The sequence below is a fragment of the Microcebus murinus genome, chromosome 9 (assembly GCF_040939455.1).
Source record: "Microcebus murinus isolate Inina chromosome 9, M.murinus_Inina_mat1.0, whole genome shotgun sequence".
Classification (NCBI taxonomy): Eukaryota; Metazoa; Chordata; class Mammalia; order Primates; family Cheirogaleidae; genus Microcebus; species Microcebus murinus.
Window position 1 is genome coordinate 22,671,174 of NC_134112.1, and position 15,353 is coordinate 22,686,526.

At 42.1% G+C, this 15,353-nt stretch overlaps 1 protein-coding gene across 1 annotated transcript in view; it reads left to right on the forward strand.

Annotated features, from left to right (window-relative positions):
• The window catches only part of SCRN1 (secernin 1), a 66,623-nt gene that overhangs the window by 15,833 nt on the left and 35,437 nt on the right, over positions 1-15,353 (forward strand). Inside the window, exon 2 of the mRNA XM_012735881.3 lies at positions 5,952-6,111. Within this exon, the coding sequence (XP_012591335.2) occupies positions 5,953-6,111 (159 nt within the window). The 5' untranslated portion in view covers position 5,952. The remainder of the gene's footprint in view (positions 1-5,951; positions 6,112-15,353) is intronic.

The following is a 15,353-nucleotide window of genomic DNA, read 5'->3' on the forward strand; positions in this document are numbered from 1 at the left end:
GTGGTCTAATGTGGTAGCCTCTGGCCGCATGTGGCTATTTAATATTTTTAATTTTTATTTGTAATTGTGACAAAACACATATAAAATTTACCATCTTAGCCAATTTTTTTTAACTTTTTTTTTTTATTTCAGCATATTACAGAGGCACAAATGTTTGGGTTGCGTAGATTGCCCTTCCCTGCCCTTGCTCTGTCGCCCAGACTGGAATGCAGTGGTGGCACGATCATAGCTCACTGCAGGGTTGTATTCCTGGGCTCCAGCCAGCCTCCTGCCTCAGCCTCCTGAGCAGCTGGGACTACGGTTGTGCACCATCATGCCCCGCTAATTTTTTTTATTTTTATTTTTTAGAGAAGGGATCTCACTGTGTTGCCCAGGCTGGTCTCAAACTCCTGGCCTTTAAGCTGTCCTCCTGCTCAGCCTCTCCTGTAGCTAGGATTATAGGCGCGAGTCACTGCGCCTAGCTCTTTAGCCATTTTTAATTGTACAGTTCAGTAACGTTAAATATATTCACATTGCCGTACAGCTGATCTCCAGAACTTTTTTATCTTCCAAAACTAAAATTCTATACCCATTAAACAACTCCCTATTTCCCTCTCCTCCCAGTCCCTGGCAACCAGCATTCTACTTTCTGTTTCTTTGTATTTGACAACCCTAGATACCTTATATAAGTGAAATCATACAGCGTTTGTGTTTTTTGTGACCGGCTTATTTCACTTAGCCTATGTTGGCTGTTTAATTTTAAATTAATTAAAAATATGTTTCCTTAGTTGCACTAGTCACATTTGAAGTGCTCAATAGCCTCATCTAGCCAGTGGCCACTATACTGGATGGCACAGAGAGAGACTATTTTCATCATCCTAGAAAGTTCTATCGGACAGGGCTGCTCCAAAGGAGAACTGGTAATTTACACTGAGAACTGACTAAAGGGGGCACGAGTAGAAAAAGTACTAGATATTTTTTTCATACCCTGCCAGCTAATGAATAATCAGACGTCTTTTCTCCGCCACAAAAATGATACCAGCTACCTGTTTTAGCATTTACAACTTGCATCCTATCCCAGCCTCCAGTCTTTTAAGTCCCCTCTTCTTCAATAGCATGCAACATTAAAAATAATCTCAGTGGGAAAACGGAGAGAACGTAAATATGCAGCACAGACTACAGATGAGTGTACATTAAAATATTCTTAACACGGACTTCTTAGGAAATGCCCGTCAGCTTAGCCATGTAGGGGAGTTAAATTGGAGTGTTTCATTAATTGGAACTGTTAGTTTATTGCTAACCTGGCAAGAATCCCAACTGGTATTTGCCACAAAGAAGCCTCATTCAGTAGACCTGCCCTTGAAGCCTACTGCTCTTAAAGCTTTTTCATTGAGATCCACAGTGAGAGAGAAATATTGTATCTCAACCCAGTACATACACACATTTTCATGTGTGTGTGTATATACACTCAAACGTAAGATTAGAGTTTCTTGTATCAGTACTTACCCTTACTATGTGAGGTGCATGTATTCTTTCTAAAAGTGATTTTCTAAAAATATATTCCTGTCCATTAAATTGATTTTATAACCCACCAACGGGGCACAACATACAGTTTGGAAAATACTGCAAAACACTGCAGCCCCCACCTCCACCTCTGGGTCCCCCAGCTCAGAAAACAGCTTCAGAATTATGCCTCAAAACAAGCAAGTTTTTTTAAAAAGCTATCAATCACGGCTTTATTTCTTGGTGAGCTCTATTCACTGATTTTAATGCTGGTTTAAGTAGAATGTGGTTATGATAGAAAATCCATTATCCAAATGATTATATTCTGCTTTTCAAAGCCAGATACAAACAGTTGAATTTTTTCATGCTATACATTTTCATATTAGCATGTGTTATTGGGAGTTAATTGAATTGTAGGGTTTTTTTTGGTGCGTGTACGAGAGTATACATCTCATAATGCTGTATAAGGTTATAAAGGAAAAGGAGTTTGTTGTGTCATGCACAAACAACACCTCATAAAAATTCTGTAAACAAAGATTTCAAAATGTATGTTATACACAGTATATAGATGAGGTAACTTGTCAGATTTTTTTTTTCTTTTTTAGTGTGAATATCTGGTATGTTAGCCAATATTTTGACAAATGATAGGAACAGAATTGAGTTCTGTGAATAAGTTTCAGAGGGATTTCATTTCAGGGCCGTGAGAGAACTCGCTTCAAGATTGGCCAGTGCTTATTTTCCTAAGGGGACAGCTGTAGGAGACCCACTCAATATTTGTATGAATAAGAGTAAGGAAAATGTGTGTAATAAGAGTAAGGAAAATGTGTGAGTAATTCTGATTTGGGCAGGCTGCAAAAAGGGTAAAAGCAGGTATCAGACAATAACTGTAATAATGCAGAATAAAAAACATCTCACCCTAGCTATAACTCAAATAAGACTTTGCCTTTTTGAAGTTTCAGATGTGTCAGGATACAGAAGTAGAAATGAAATCTTCCTTTCCTTTCCTTTCCTTCCTTTTCCTTTTCCTTTTCCTTTTCCTTTTCCTTTTCCTTTTCCCTTTCCTTTCCTTTCCTTTTCTTTCCTTTCCTTTCCTTTCCTGACAGAGTCTCGCTCTGTCACCCTGGGTAGAGTGCAGTGGCATCATCATACATAGCTCACAGCAACCTCAAACTCCTGGGCTCAAGCGATCCTCCTGCCTCAGCCTCCAGAGTAGCTGGGATGGCAGGCGTGCTCTGCGACACCCAGCTAGTTTTTCTATCTTCAGTAGAGACAGGTTCTCACTCTTACTCAGGCTGATCTTGAACTCTTGAGCTTAAGCAATCCTCCCTCCTTGGCCTCTCAGAGTGCCAGGATTAGAGGCGTGAGGCCTGGCCCCAAATTTTTCTTTAAAATAAAATTCCTAAATTGGTAATATCCCCTGGGATTATTTTAAAAATCCTTTTTGGGATTACATAAGTAAAAATACTTATAAGAAGACTGGCAATTAAGGGAAAAGATGAAAAAGCAAGAAATTTCATATCCAGGCTACCATTGTTAATATTTTGGGCACATTTCCTGGGCAAATATTTGGGCAAAGTCTTTTTCTATGTATATTTTTACATAATTGAGATAATTTATTTTGACCATCCCCTCAATTATTTCTCCATGCAGTTAAAAACTCCCCACAAGGCCGGGCGCGGTGGCTCACACCTGTAATCCTAGCACTCTGGGAGGCCGAGGCGGGCGGATTACTCAAGGTCAGGAGTTCGAAACCAGCCTGAGCAAGAGTGAGACCCCCGTCTCTACTATAAATGGAAAGAAATTAATTGGCCAACTAAAAATATATAGAAAAAATTAGCCGGGCATGGTGGCGCATGCCTGTAGTCCCAGCTACTCGGGAGGCTGAGGCAGGAGGATCCCTTGAGCCCAGGAGTTTGAGGTTGCTGTGAGCTAGGCTAATGCCATGGCACTCACTCTAGCCTGGGCAACAAAGCGAGACTCTGTCTCAAAAAAAAAAAAAAAAAACAAAAACAAAAAAACTCTCCACAAATAAATATTTAATGAGTTTGTAGTATGTCACCATAGAGATGTGGCAGACATTTTAGACATTTCTCTGATTCTGGATGAGTAAGTTTCAGTGCATTTTTCAGCTATATGAAGACCACTGTGACGAACACTTCTGAGCCTACGTCTCACCTGTAATCCTGATCGTTTCCTTAGTGTAGATTCACAGAAACGGAATCACCTGTCATGCCTTCATTTCCATCTACTGTGTGGTCTCCTCTCTATTACAGCCAGCTTCTCTGAAGTTCTCTATGTGAACTGGCCCTGTTTCCTACCTACACCCTGGCTTCAAAGCCTTCAGGGCTTTTGTGTTTATTATGGGATGGACACTACAGTCCTTGATATGATCTTCAAGGCCCAACGTGGACCTGCCTCTCCAAACCCCCTTCTCTGGCCTCAGTCGCACTGGCTCTAACTCACTGGCTCCTCACCCCTCCCCAGCCCCAGGGCCTGCCAGCCTGGGTGTCCTCTCTGGGCTAGTGTCCCTCCCCACACCTGTCTTCCTTTTGTGGAATAAGAAGTGAGATATCTGCTTAGAGGAGGTGGGTGGAGGTTTGAGGAAAAGTGAAGGTATCGAAAATTCATTTAGGAGAGAGAGAAAGAAATTGACCAGACAGGTCCACAATGGATTTCCAGATAACAAGGCCCACTTTCATGGTATATTCAGAGTTTGGATTATGAGATGCACATCAAGAGAAATGGAATTGGCATGCAGAGCTGGGATCACCTTTAGCTTCTGGTAAAAAATGCTCACTTAATCTGAGTCAGCCTGGTGAGTTCAGTAGCTGCTTCCTAATGTTTGTTTTCTACAGTTCTCTGGCGGTGTCCTGCCTCTTCTTTGCTAATGCAATTTATACGGATGAGAGCACGTTTTGTCATTAGTATTAGTGGAGGATTTCACGAATAAGAACTTTTGGGATCACTGGAAGCCTTGATGTGAAAAATCTTCATTTCTGGGTTTCTTTGGAAACCTTGTATTGATGCCCTGTCCAACACAATTCCTACTAGTTACATGTGGGTATTTAAATGTAAACTAATCGATGTTTGAATAAAACTGGAAATATAATTTCTTAATCATAGTAACTATATTTCAGTAGCCACATGAGGCTGGTGGTCACCATATTGGACAGTGGAGACAGAACATTTTTATCATCGTAGAAAATTCTTTTGGAATTTTTTCAAAAAGCACTGATCCAGAGAGATAGAAAGAATCCACCTAAGTCATCTCTGAGGCTTACTGCATAGAACAGTGATTCAGGAAAAATAAATGGACAATTTTAGCTTGGGCTAGTTTGCTACTGTTTGCGACACACAGTTTGCTAGTTCATCTAGCTTTTTTTAAAAAAAATAACAGAGGTTTCGGAGCAACCCCTTAGGAGGCTACTGCAGTGGTCCAGGCGAGAGATGATGGTGGCTTGGTGCAGGGAGGTGGCAATGGAGATGGAAGGAAGTAGATACCTCCCATTAGAGCTTTAGAAGATGGAATCTAAGGACTTGGTGCCATGTTAGTCAGTGGAGAAGCAGGTGGTAAGAACAGTTCCTGAATCCCGGTTGCTCCAGTGGGATGGACCTGGCCACTAAGATAGGGAACCTTGGAAAGGGAAGAAGAAGATGGAATGAGCTTTGGCTATCAGGCAGGCAGTGGGGTGTATGGGCCAGAGGCTCAAGGTGAGAACTGAGCTGGAATTAAATGTGTAGGTCACTGGTAGGTAACTGAGGAGGGGAGCTCTGGGCGTGCATGAATTCTCCCAGAGGGAAAGAGCATTAAACGAGGAAAGAAGGATCGAGCAGTGAGGATGCAGCCTGCCCAGGTAGTTGACAACAAGCCAGCCCAGGAGCTGCTGAGAGGTGGGAGGAAAACCAAAAGGTGCTTGAGTGTTATGTCATCGAGGTGGTAAAACTATTAAAAAAAAAACCAAAAGGGGGCATCTTTCAATATATCTCTAGAAACCTTTACTCATCACACCCCAAAATCTTTTATGTGGCAGCCATGCATCTCTAGATCCGAGGCCCTTATGTAGTTGCTGTAACAAGGTGTATTTATTTGTTCATTTATTGCTGTGACAGATTGCAGAGTGCGTGTGTATGTGTGCATGTGTGTGCGCGCTTGTGTGTGTCTTCTGCCTGGAACAATACCCTCCCCTCCTTTCTCCCACGTCACTGCACTTTTGGCTGCCACTGTGGTTTGTTGCAAATTTGAGCTCATTTAATCCCACGGAGTACTAAACACTATCTGGTCTCAGTGGCTCTGTGGTTCTACTCTGGGCACCCCACCTTCCTTTGCCAGCTGGGCTCTCTTAATGAGCGAGCTGCGCACAATTCCATTGTAAAATGTTTTTAGCTGGTGAAATATGTTTGAAGAACTCGCTGTTGGGGTGTTCCACGTTAGGCCTGCTTCCATTCTCTCTCTGGCCTTCTCTTTTCAGGATGGCTGTAGCCCCTCCAAGTTACTGTTTTGTGGCGTTCCCACCACGTGCTAAGGACGGTCTGGTGGTATTTGGGAAAAATTCAGCCCGGCCCAGAGATGAAGTGCAGGAGGTTGTGTATTTCTCTGCTGCTGATCATGAACCAGAGAGCAAGGTTGAGGTAAGTCGTGCATTGCAGTCTCTCTTGAGTCATGCCAACTCTCTCTTTCTGGCTTTGCCACCAGCACACTGTAACTTCTTTCTTGAAAGCCTACTAGTGACAAATGTCACGTTGGTTCTGCTGATTCCCGTTTCCATTCAGATTTGCTCATAGCCTTAAAAACAAAGTCACGTGGAGAATTCTATGTACACTGCTATGGCCCTTGTTTTATGATTAAGTAAAACATTCACACGGTTCTAAAGTCAAATCTGAAAAAAAACCAGGATATATTCATAGAAGTCTAGCTTTTATCCTTGTCTTTCCTAGTCCATTTCCTTTTTCTCTATAGGTAATTATGTTCTGGAAGATTTTTTGGTTTATCCTTCCATTTAAAAAATTATGTCTATGTAAAATAAATCACACACACACACACACACACACACACACACACACACGCGCGCGCGCGCGCGCAAATTTGTCCTGGTTCCTTTCCTCTTTTCTTAGATTAATAGCAGCATGTCATGCACACTTTTCTCTACTTTGCACTTTTCAACTAAAAACATATCTTGAAGATCACTCTATACAGTACACACAGGTAGTTTTCATACCTCATTTAGAGCTGTGTAGTGCTTCATTCTATGGATGTACCACAGTTTAATCAGTCCCATATTGCTGCTGGACATTTGGGTTGTTTTCCAGTCTTTTGCTATTACAAATATTGCTGAAATGAATAATAGCCGTATATATCTGTCACAGAATCTGGTTTTGGTTTATATATTTTTATCATGTTAAAAATTATCAGTAAATTCCTATTCTGAGTACTTTCAAAATACTATTTTTTTGTGAGCATTTCTTTGGGATAGATGCCTAGAAATGGAATAGCTGGGTCACAAGGTGAACAAATATCTAATTTTGTTAGATATTGTTACATTTCCTTCCATAGGTGGGATACCATTTGCATTCTCATCAGCACCGTATGATAATGCCTATTTCTCTGTATTCCCAGAATGTGTTGTTAAACTTTCATGATGACTATTTTGTGTTAATTTTACATTCTTTTATTTTACTAAATTCTTTTCTTGGTTATGTCAGCTTTTATCATTGATCCCCTTGTGGTTTCCGGGTACATTGTTATGTAACCTGCAAATAGAGATGGTTTTATTGTTCATACATCTATAATTATTTTCTTGTCTGATTGCTTTGGCTTTTTTTTTTTTGACACTGAGTCTTGCTTTGTTGCCCAGGCTAGAGTGAATGCCATGGCATTAGCCTAGCTCACAGCAACCTCAAACTCCTGGGCTCAAGCAATCCTTCTGTCTCAGCCTCCCAAGTAGCTGGGACTACAGGCATGCGCCACCATGCCCGGCTAATTTTTTTCATATGTATTAGTTGGCCAATTAATTTCTTTCTATTTATAGTGGAGACGGGGGTCTCACTCTTGCTCAGGCTGGTTTCAAACTCCTGACCTTCAGCAATCCGCCTGCCTCGGCCTCCCAGAGTGCTAGGATTACAGGCGTGAGCCACCGCGCCCGGCCTGCTTTGGCTTTTATCTTGGATTCTATTTTAAATAGTAGTGGAGATGGTGGATATCTCTGCCTTTGTGCCTGAACCAAATGGGGCTGCCTCTAGTGCTTCCCCATTAAGTAAGATGCTGGCTTTGGGGCTGTGATTTATATAGTTTTATCATGTTAAAAAGTATACATAAGTTGGGTGCAGTGGCATGTGCCTGTAGTCTCAGCTACTCGGGAGGCTGAGGCAGGAGGATCACTTGAGCCCAGAAGCTCGAGGCCAGCCTGAGCAACATAGTAAGATCCTTTCTCTAAACAAACAAAAAAAGTATACACGAGTTTTTATTTTGAATGTTTAAAAAACAACAACTAAGAGATAGGTATTAAATTTTAGGTCCTTTCAGTGATTATAGAGATAATCACCTAATTTTTTATTTCTATTTGTATGGTAAATTGAACCATCTTTGCATCCATGGAATAATAACCTTCTTGGTTTTGGTATATTTATTTAAATCGTGTGTGTCTGTTTAAATGGTAGGTTGTTAAAGGATGAAAGGATGAAGATCTTGGAGAAAAATTGAGTCTGTTAAATGAACAAGCTCTTTCTGCTGACCTATTCTTTGGTGTTCTGTGGTTTGCAAAATAAACCAATTTTCTGATGATCATGCTTGGTTTTAAATGGCTATTCATTAATATGTATTTTATTTTCTTATCTGAATCTTAAATCACTGGCTCTGTTTCAGTCGGTTAAAAGCACTGATCAGCCCCAAAGAGCAGCAGAACTCTGTGAGGAGCTGCTTTATTGCAGATGAATTTAACAAAGGTACCGAGATGAGCAGGCAGGGTTGAGCGTGACCGGACTCGGGCTGTCTGTGGATGGCGCGATGGAAGACTTGTTTCCCACAGATCTTTCACCAGAACCACTCGCCTCCCTCTTTGAGCCACTAACTTAGCTCAAGCCCCTCAACTTTAGTGGGACTTGCCTTTTGTATAGGCGAAGAGGAATGCTGGGTTCTCTGGTGGGCATGTTAGGTTTTAAATGAGTATTCATGTATTAGTGAATATCCGTGCCATTTGGAGTGGACTCCATGGATGAAGTTTGCTGGTTTGAGTTGTTACTGACCTTCCCTGTTTGTCTTCCCTGATTATTTCTATCTTTATTCCCCCAAGAGACACACAAACTGAAATAAAACTCTGATTTTTCACGTGGGCAGATTTGAATCCCCAAAGGTGGGGGTTCCCATCTGACTTGCACTCTTAGCATGTGGAGAAGGCACTCCTGCCACGGGAGGGGGAGGGGGGGAGGTCCGTGCCCTTCTCCCCGCCTGAATCATGGTGACGGCTTATGATTGCCTCGGCCAGTGGAGCATGGCAGAAGTGATGCATGTGACTTCCAGGGCTGGGTCACGAAAGGATGCGGCTTCCACCTGTCGCTCTCTCTCCCGGGACTCTAGCCCTAGGAGCCCAGGCATGCATCACACCGGGAGGAACCCAAACTAGCCAGGTACAGCGACCACAGAGGGCCCACACAGAGAACTCAGGTCCCCCAGCTGCCAACCAGCATCAACTGCCAGACGTATTGAGTGAGTGATCTTTCCGATGATTTCAGGCCCCAAACATTGGAGTACAGACACACTGTCCCTGCCGTTTGCTGTCCACATAAATCCATGACCATAAAAAAGGTTGGAGTATTTCATTTAGTAGCCACAGTAACTACAACATCACACAAAGCCATTTCTGAACATGTCTGAAATAAACATTTTAGAAAAGTTTGTCTTCTGTTTTGGAGGGTAGGCTAAATAACTCAATATTTTACTCTGATGGTTATGGTTATTTCAGGAAACAAGATGAGATTCCTTTTACTAGTTAGCCCATGTTCTATTATTACTCAAATACACTGTAGGTTAAATCACATTCCCTTTGCATAAATAAGTGCAGTTTGATATATGCCATAATTAGTCTCTAAGGCAGCTCTGACCTCTTTTCTGAGTTCCATACCCGTATTCGGAGCTACCTTTATGCCTTTCTGTGTGCATATCCTGTGGGTGACATGACCTCACAGGTCAAAACCCAAATTTGTTTTCCCCAGCTCATTTGTCTCTGTTGCCATAACAGTGTCATTGTCTGCCACATAGTTTATGCTAGAAACCAGGGGGAAGTGTGACCCTCATTTCCCGCCCATCCCGGATGCAGGGACAGTTGTTCCCACCCATCTCGGATGCAGGAACAGTTGTTCCCGAGTCCTGCTGCTCCTCCCCTGTGTCCCCATCTCTTCCCCACTGTCCCTGTCTCATTCAGACCAACCCTATCTCCCTTCTGCTATGATATCCCTATTGGTGCCCTGTCTTTTTCTCCAGGATTCTTCTCCCTGCAGAATTTTCTTTCCAGAACACAGCTCTGTCACTGCCTTGATGAAAAATGTTTGGTTTTGTTAACGGGATGAGAGTCCAGGCTGATTTGCGTGCCATTCACAACTCTTCCCGACTAGCACCCTGTTCGCTTTCCCTTTCTTTTCTTCTTTCTTTGTTTTCTTTTCTAATTTAAATTAACAGACTATTTTTTTGGAGCAGTTTTATGTTTATGGAAAAATGAACAGAAGGTACAGGAGTTCCCATGTACTCCATCGCCTGCCTCCCAGTTTCACCTATTACTAACCTCTTGCAGAGTGTGTATATTCGTTACAATTGATGGGCCAATATGGGTAACTAAAGTCCATAGTTTACACTCCTTGTGTTGCATATTCTAGGGGTTTTGACAAATGCATAGTGACACGTGTCCATCATTATAGTATCGTAGAGAATATTTTTTTTTTTTTTTTTTGAGACAGAGTCTCACTTTGTTGTCCAGGCTAGAGTGAGTGCCGTGGCGTCAGCCTAGCTCACAGCAACCTCAAACTCCTGGGCTCGAGTGATCCTTCTGCCTCAGCCTCCCGAGTAGCTGGGACTACAGGCATGCGCCACCATGCCCGGCTAATTTTTTATATATATATATCAGTTGGCCAATTGATTTCTTTCTATTTATAGTAGAGACGGGGTCTCGCTCTTGCTCAGGCTGGTTTTGAACTCCTGACCTTGAGCAATCCGCCCGCCTCGGCCTCCCAAGAGCTAGGATTACAGGCGTGAGCCACAGAGCCCGGCCTCGTAGAGAATATTTTTAATGCCTGAAAAATCCTCTGTGCTTTGCCTATTCACCTTCCCCACCCCCACCCCTGAAAACCACTAATCTTTTTACTGCCTCCATAGTTTGGCCTTTTCTAAAATGTCCTAGACTTGGAATTATACAGTATGTAGCCTTTTCAGACTGACTTATTTTACTCAGTAAATATGCATTTAAGGCCCTTCATTTCTTTTCCAGGCACGGTAAAACATTTATTTTTATAACTGAACAATATTCCATTGTCTGCATGTACCAGTTTATTCATCCATTCACCTACTGAAGGGCGTCTTGGTCGATTCCAAACTTTAGCAATTGTGAATAGAGCTGGTATAAACATGTGTGTGCTGGTTTTTATATAGACATAAGTGTTCAACTCATTACACTTTTTAATGTAATTTTACGTTTTGAATAGGCAATATATTTATGCAGTTCAGATATTAAATGATATTAAAAAGCTTCACAGTAAGAAATCTTCCTCCTCACTCATCCATATCTATTCTGATTCCCATCCTATAGAACCCTTTTAATAATTTCTTGTATATTCTTTCAGAGTTTTATGCAAATACAAAGAAATAAGTATCTGGCCTTATTTTCCTTTTTTTTTTTTTTTTTGAGACAGAGTCTCACTTTGTTGCCCAGGCTAGAGTGAGTGCCGTGGCGTCAGCCTAGCTCACAGCAACCTCAAACTCCTGGGCTCAAGTGATCCTCCTGCCTCAGCCTCCCGAGTAGCTGGGACTACAGGCATGCACCACCATGCCCGGCTAATTTTTTCTATATATATTAGTTGGCCAATTAATTTCTTTCTATTTATAGTAGAGACGGGGTATCGCTCTTGCTCAGGCTGGTTTCGAACACCTGACCTTGAGCAATCTGCCCACCTTGGCCTCCCAGAGTGCTAGGATTACAGGCGTGAGCTGCCGCGCCCGGCCCTTATTTTCCTTTTTTCCATGAATGTAGCACATTATATAGACTATTTTTAAACTTGATTTTTTAAATATATAATTTAAAATTTTAAAGAAAAGGTCTATAATTTTGCTTTTCTCATTTGATAACATTTTCTAAAGATTTTTCTCTATCTTTTCACAGTGATTATCCTTATTTATTATTTTTACAGCTGCATAGTAATCCATTGTGGAGATGTGCCACAATTTACTTAATTAGTCCTCTATTGGTGGACCCTTGGACTATTTCCAGTATTTTGCTAGTCCAGAAAGTGCAGCTGTGAAGAGCCTGTGCACACGTCATTTTGTATACACATGTGTGTAGACATTGGCTACACCTCCAGATGTAGCATCACTGGGCCATAGGGTAAAGCTTTTGTCATAACTGACCTCCGTAGGAGCTGTACAGTTTCCTGCTAACTTTTCTACCCTCATTCTTAGTTGTTCTCTCTCAGCTTGCTCCCTCGGCCCCAGCTACACAGAGCTGCTTGCCGTATCTTTAGCACAGAGCTGCTTGCCGTATCTTTAGCAAACGACACTTGCATTTTTCTGTGTGTTTGCTCTCTCTATCCTTTGCCAAGAATCTCTGTCCTCTTCCCTCCTCTCATCTACTCGGTAGACTCCCATGCATCCTCCAAGGCCTCAGCAGCAATATCCCCTCCTCCCTCTAGCTTGCCACTCCTGCATGAACATGAGGCTCTTTATGCCTGTCCTACCACAATAAATCATCACCTGAAACTAGGGGGATGAGGTTTTCCCAGGAGTAGGGGTCTTGGGCTCTTGTCCTGCCTTCCCCATTACAGGTCCTTGGGACTTTGAGCCTCTCTGAGACTCAGTTTCCTCATTTTCTGATAGAGATCATAATACCCACCCTGCCTGCATTACAGGGCTTTTGTGAGGAGAACATTGTGAAGAGAGGAACTATTTCCTTCCTTCCTTCCTTCCTTCCTTCCTTCCTTCCTTCCTTCCTTCCTTCCTTCCTTCCTTCCTTCCTTCCTTCCTTCCTTCCGTCCGTCTTGGTTCCTAAACTCTTATCTTTAGCATGTGCTTCTGAGTCTGCTTTTGAAACTAACTCTTATCCCTTTAATTCCCTTATAGTTACATCTATCTCTATCCCCTGTTCTTGTCTCAGGTGCAGAATGATGGGTTCTTTTCCATACTTGGGCCTGTGAGCCACAATTACTATCATGTACCTTTCCTACTAGCACTTGTTAAAATACAGACTTTTTGTTTAACTATGGAGAGTGAGAACTTTCCATAAAAACCCATCTATTCCTCAGCAATTCCATGGCAATTTAAACACACGTGTCCTGAGGTTTCCCTAGAAATGTCATACTTGAGTGCTCAAGTCCCAGGAACTCATCTTCTGAGAATATAACCATGTGCTAAAAGTCACCCTGGCTGCTCATCCGCCCACCCACCCTGGTCTGCCCACCCACACCTCCCCATCATCTGCCATGTGTGAAGTTCGCTTTGCTCAAGCCTAGAAGAATGAGAAGTAGGATCCTCCAGCTAAGAGTCCCCCGGTTTCCAAAATGACACTGAATGCTTTTGTTCAGCTGATTCCAATTGGCAGATTGGAACATCATAACTGTATTCTTCAGTCTTTCCCATGTGGATTCTGGGCTTTCAACAACTTCTCTTTTGGTTGTGGAGGAGGATGGATATGTATACATACATTTTTGAAAGCCCCCGTGTCGTCTCTGAGGATGCTAGAGCTCATCTCAACTTTACCTCAATTCTTGTTCCTCCCTCTTGGTAGGGGTATTGAGGAAGCAGTTGGATAATTTCCTGGGTTATGATGTTCTCCGTGTATCTGTGTCTGTCTGTCTGTCTGTGTATGTATATGTACATGCATGCCCATGGATGGTATAGGTCTATTTGTATATGTTTGAACTTTCTATTTAGGAAAAAACTAATCCGACATTAGAATACTGTTCCAGAGAAACAGTGGATTTCAGCTAACATTTACAATATTTATCTTTGGTGCCCAAGGGGCTAATTATACCATAATTTATGGAGACAGAATTCTTGATAAAGTTAGATTTGACACATAATATTTTTTGGAAGTCTGATATTTTTCAGTAATAAATCTCATCTCCATTGTTTCCTTGCTTTAAAGTTTAAAGTCTTTGTTTTTTCCTTTTCTTTGAGACAGAGTCTCTCTCTGATGCCTGGGCTAGAGTGCTGTGGTGTCAGCCTAGCTCACAGCAACCTCAAACTTCTGGGCTCAATCAATCCTGCTGCTCAGCCTCCCGAGTAGATGGGACTACAGGCATGTGCCACCATGCCCTGCTAATTTTTTATATTTTTAGTTGTCCAGCCAATTTCTTTCTTTCTTTCTTTTTTTTTTTTAGTAGAGATGGGGTCCCACTCTTGCTTAGGCTGGTCTCAAACTCCTGAGCTCAAACAGTCCACCCACCTCGGCCTCCCTTTTTTGTTTTTTTGAAAGCTAGGTTTAATTTGTGTCTGTTTTCTATAACATGAAGTGCTGTATGGATTGAGTGTCCTCAGTGAGTTCACATAACTTCCATGATTTGGGGGAGGCTCTTGGTAGTTCATTTCCCTGTTTTTCACCACCGAAAATATTTACAAGAGGAATAAAAATTACCAGTTAATGATGGCTGGTAGCATTGTTAGTAAAATTGTCCAGATGGAGGCTGTATCTGTGGTGTGTGGGGTGTGTATGTGTATGGGGGTGGGGACTAAAATTTAATTCTGAAGGGTATTTCTTACAGTGGGAAAGCACAAGTCATGCTACAATCAGAGAGAACTGAGCAAAGCTTTCTGGCTTTGGGCAGATTGTATGTTATTCTTTCTGTCTGTTTTTCTATTTTCTTCTATCCGCCCCAGGAAGCAGGAGTCCTCAGACTGGTACAGAGTCAGGAGTATCGCCCCCCACTTCCGTGAGAGAGAGGCTCAGCAGAAGGCTTCCTTCCATAATGTCCCCTTTCCAAAGTTCTGACCTCAGGCCTGTGCATTGCCCGTCCTCAAAGATCTTAAAGCTTCAGGGAAATGAAAACAGTGCTTCTAAAATATGGTTGAGGGTGTTGCCCTCTGATCTCAACATCTTTTGTCCTCATTTAGAGTCATATGAACCTTAAGAACACATTTTCCAAAACCAGTCAAATAGCAGCAAGACAATGGGGTAAAAGCAATTAAAAACAAACAAGCTGGGTGTGGTGTTGTGCACTTGTAGTCTGAGCTACTTGGGAGTCTGAGGCAGGAGGATCACTTGCACCCAGGAGTTTGAGGCCAGCCTGGGCAACATAGCAAGACCTCATTTCTAAATATATATATATATCCAATCTCTAAATATATAAATATATATGTAAACATATATATATATTACATATATGTGTATATATACAATTTAAAAACAAAAACTCTCGGTGATAATTAGCAGTGCTGCTTTAGAGATGCAAATTTTCTAAAACTAGAAGTATTTCCCCTGAAGCCTCCCATTTTCCCTGCCATTTCCCCCCACCCTGAGAAGTCTGGCTGACTCATCAACTCTCTCACAATGGCTTTCACTGGCGGTGCCAGGGTTGTGTTCACCATCCGAGTACAGTAGGAAAGGCACAATGGTTGCATTTCACTAACTGAAACGTCCATTGTGTGAGCGTCTCTATTCCCCCTTTCACTGGGTGAGATCCAG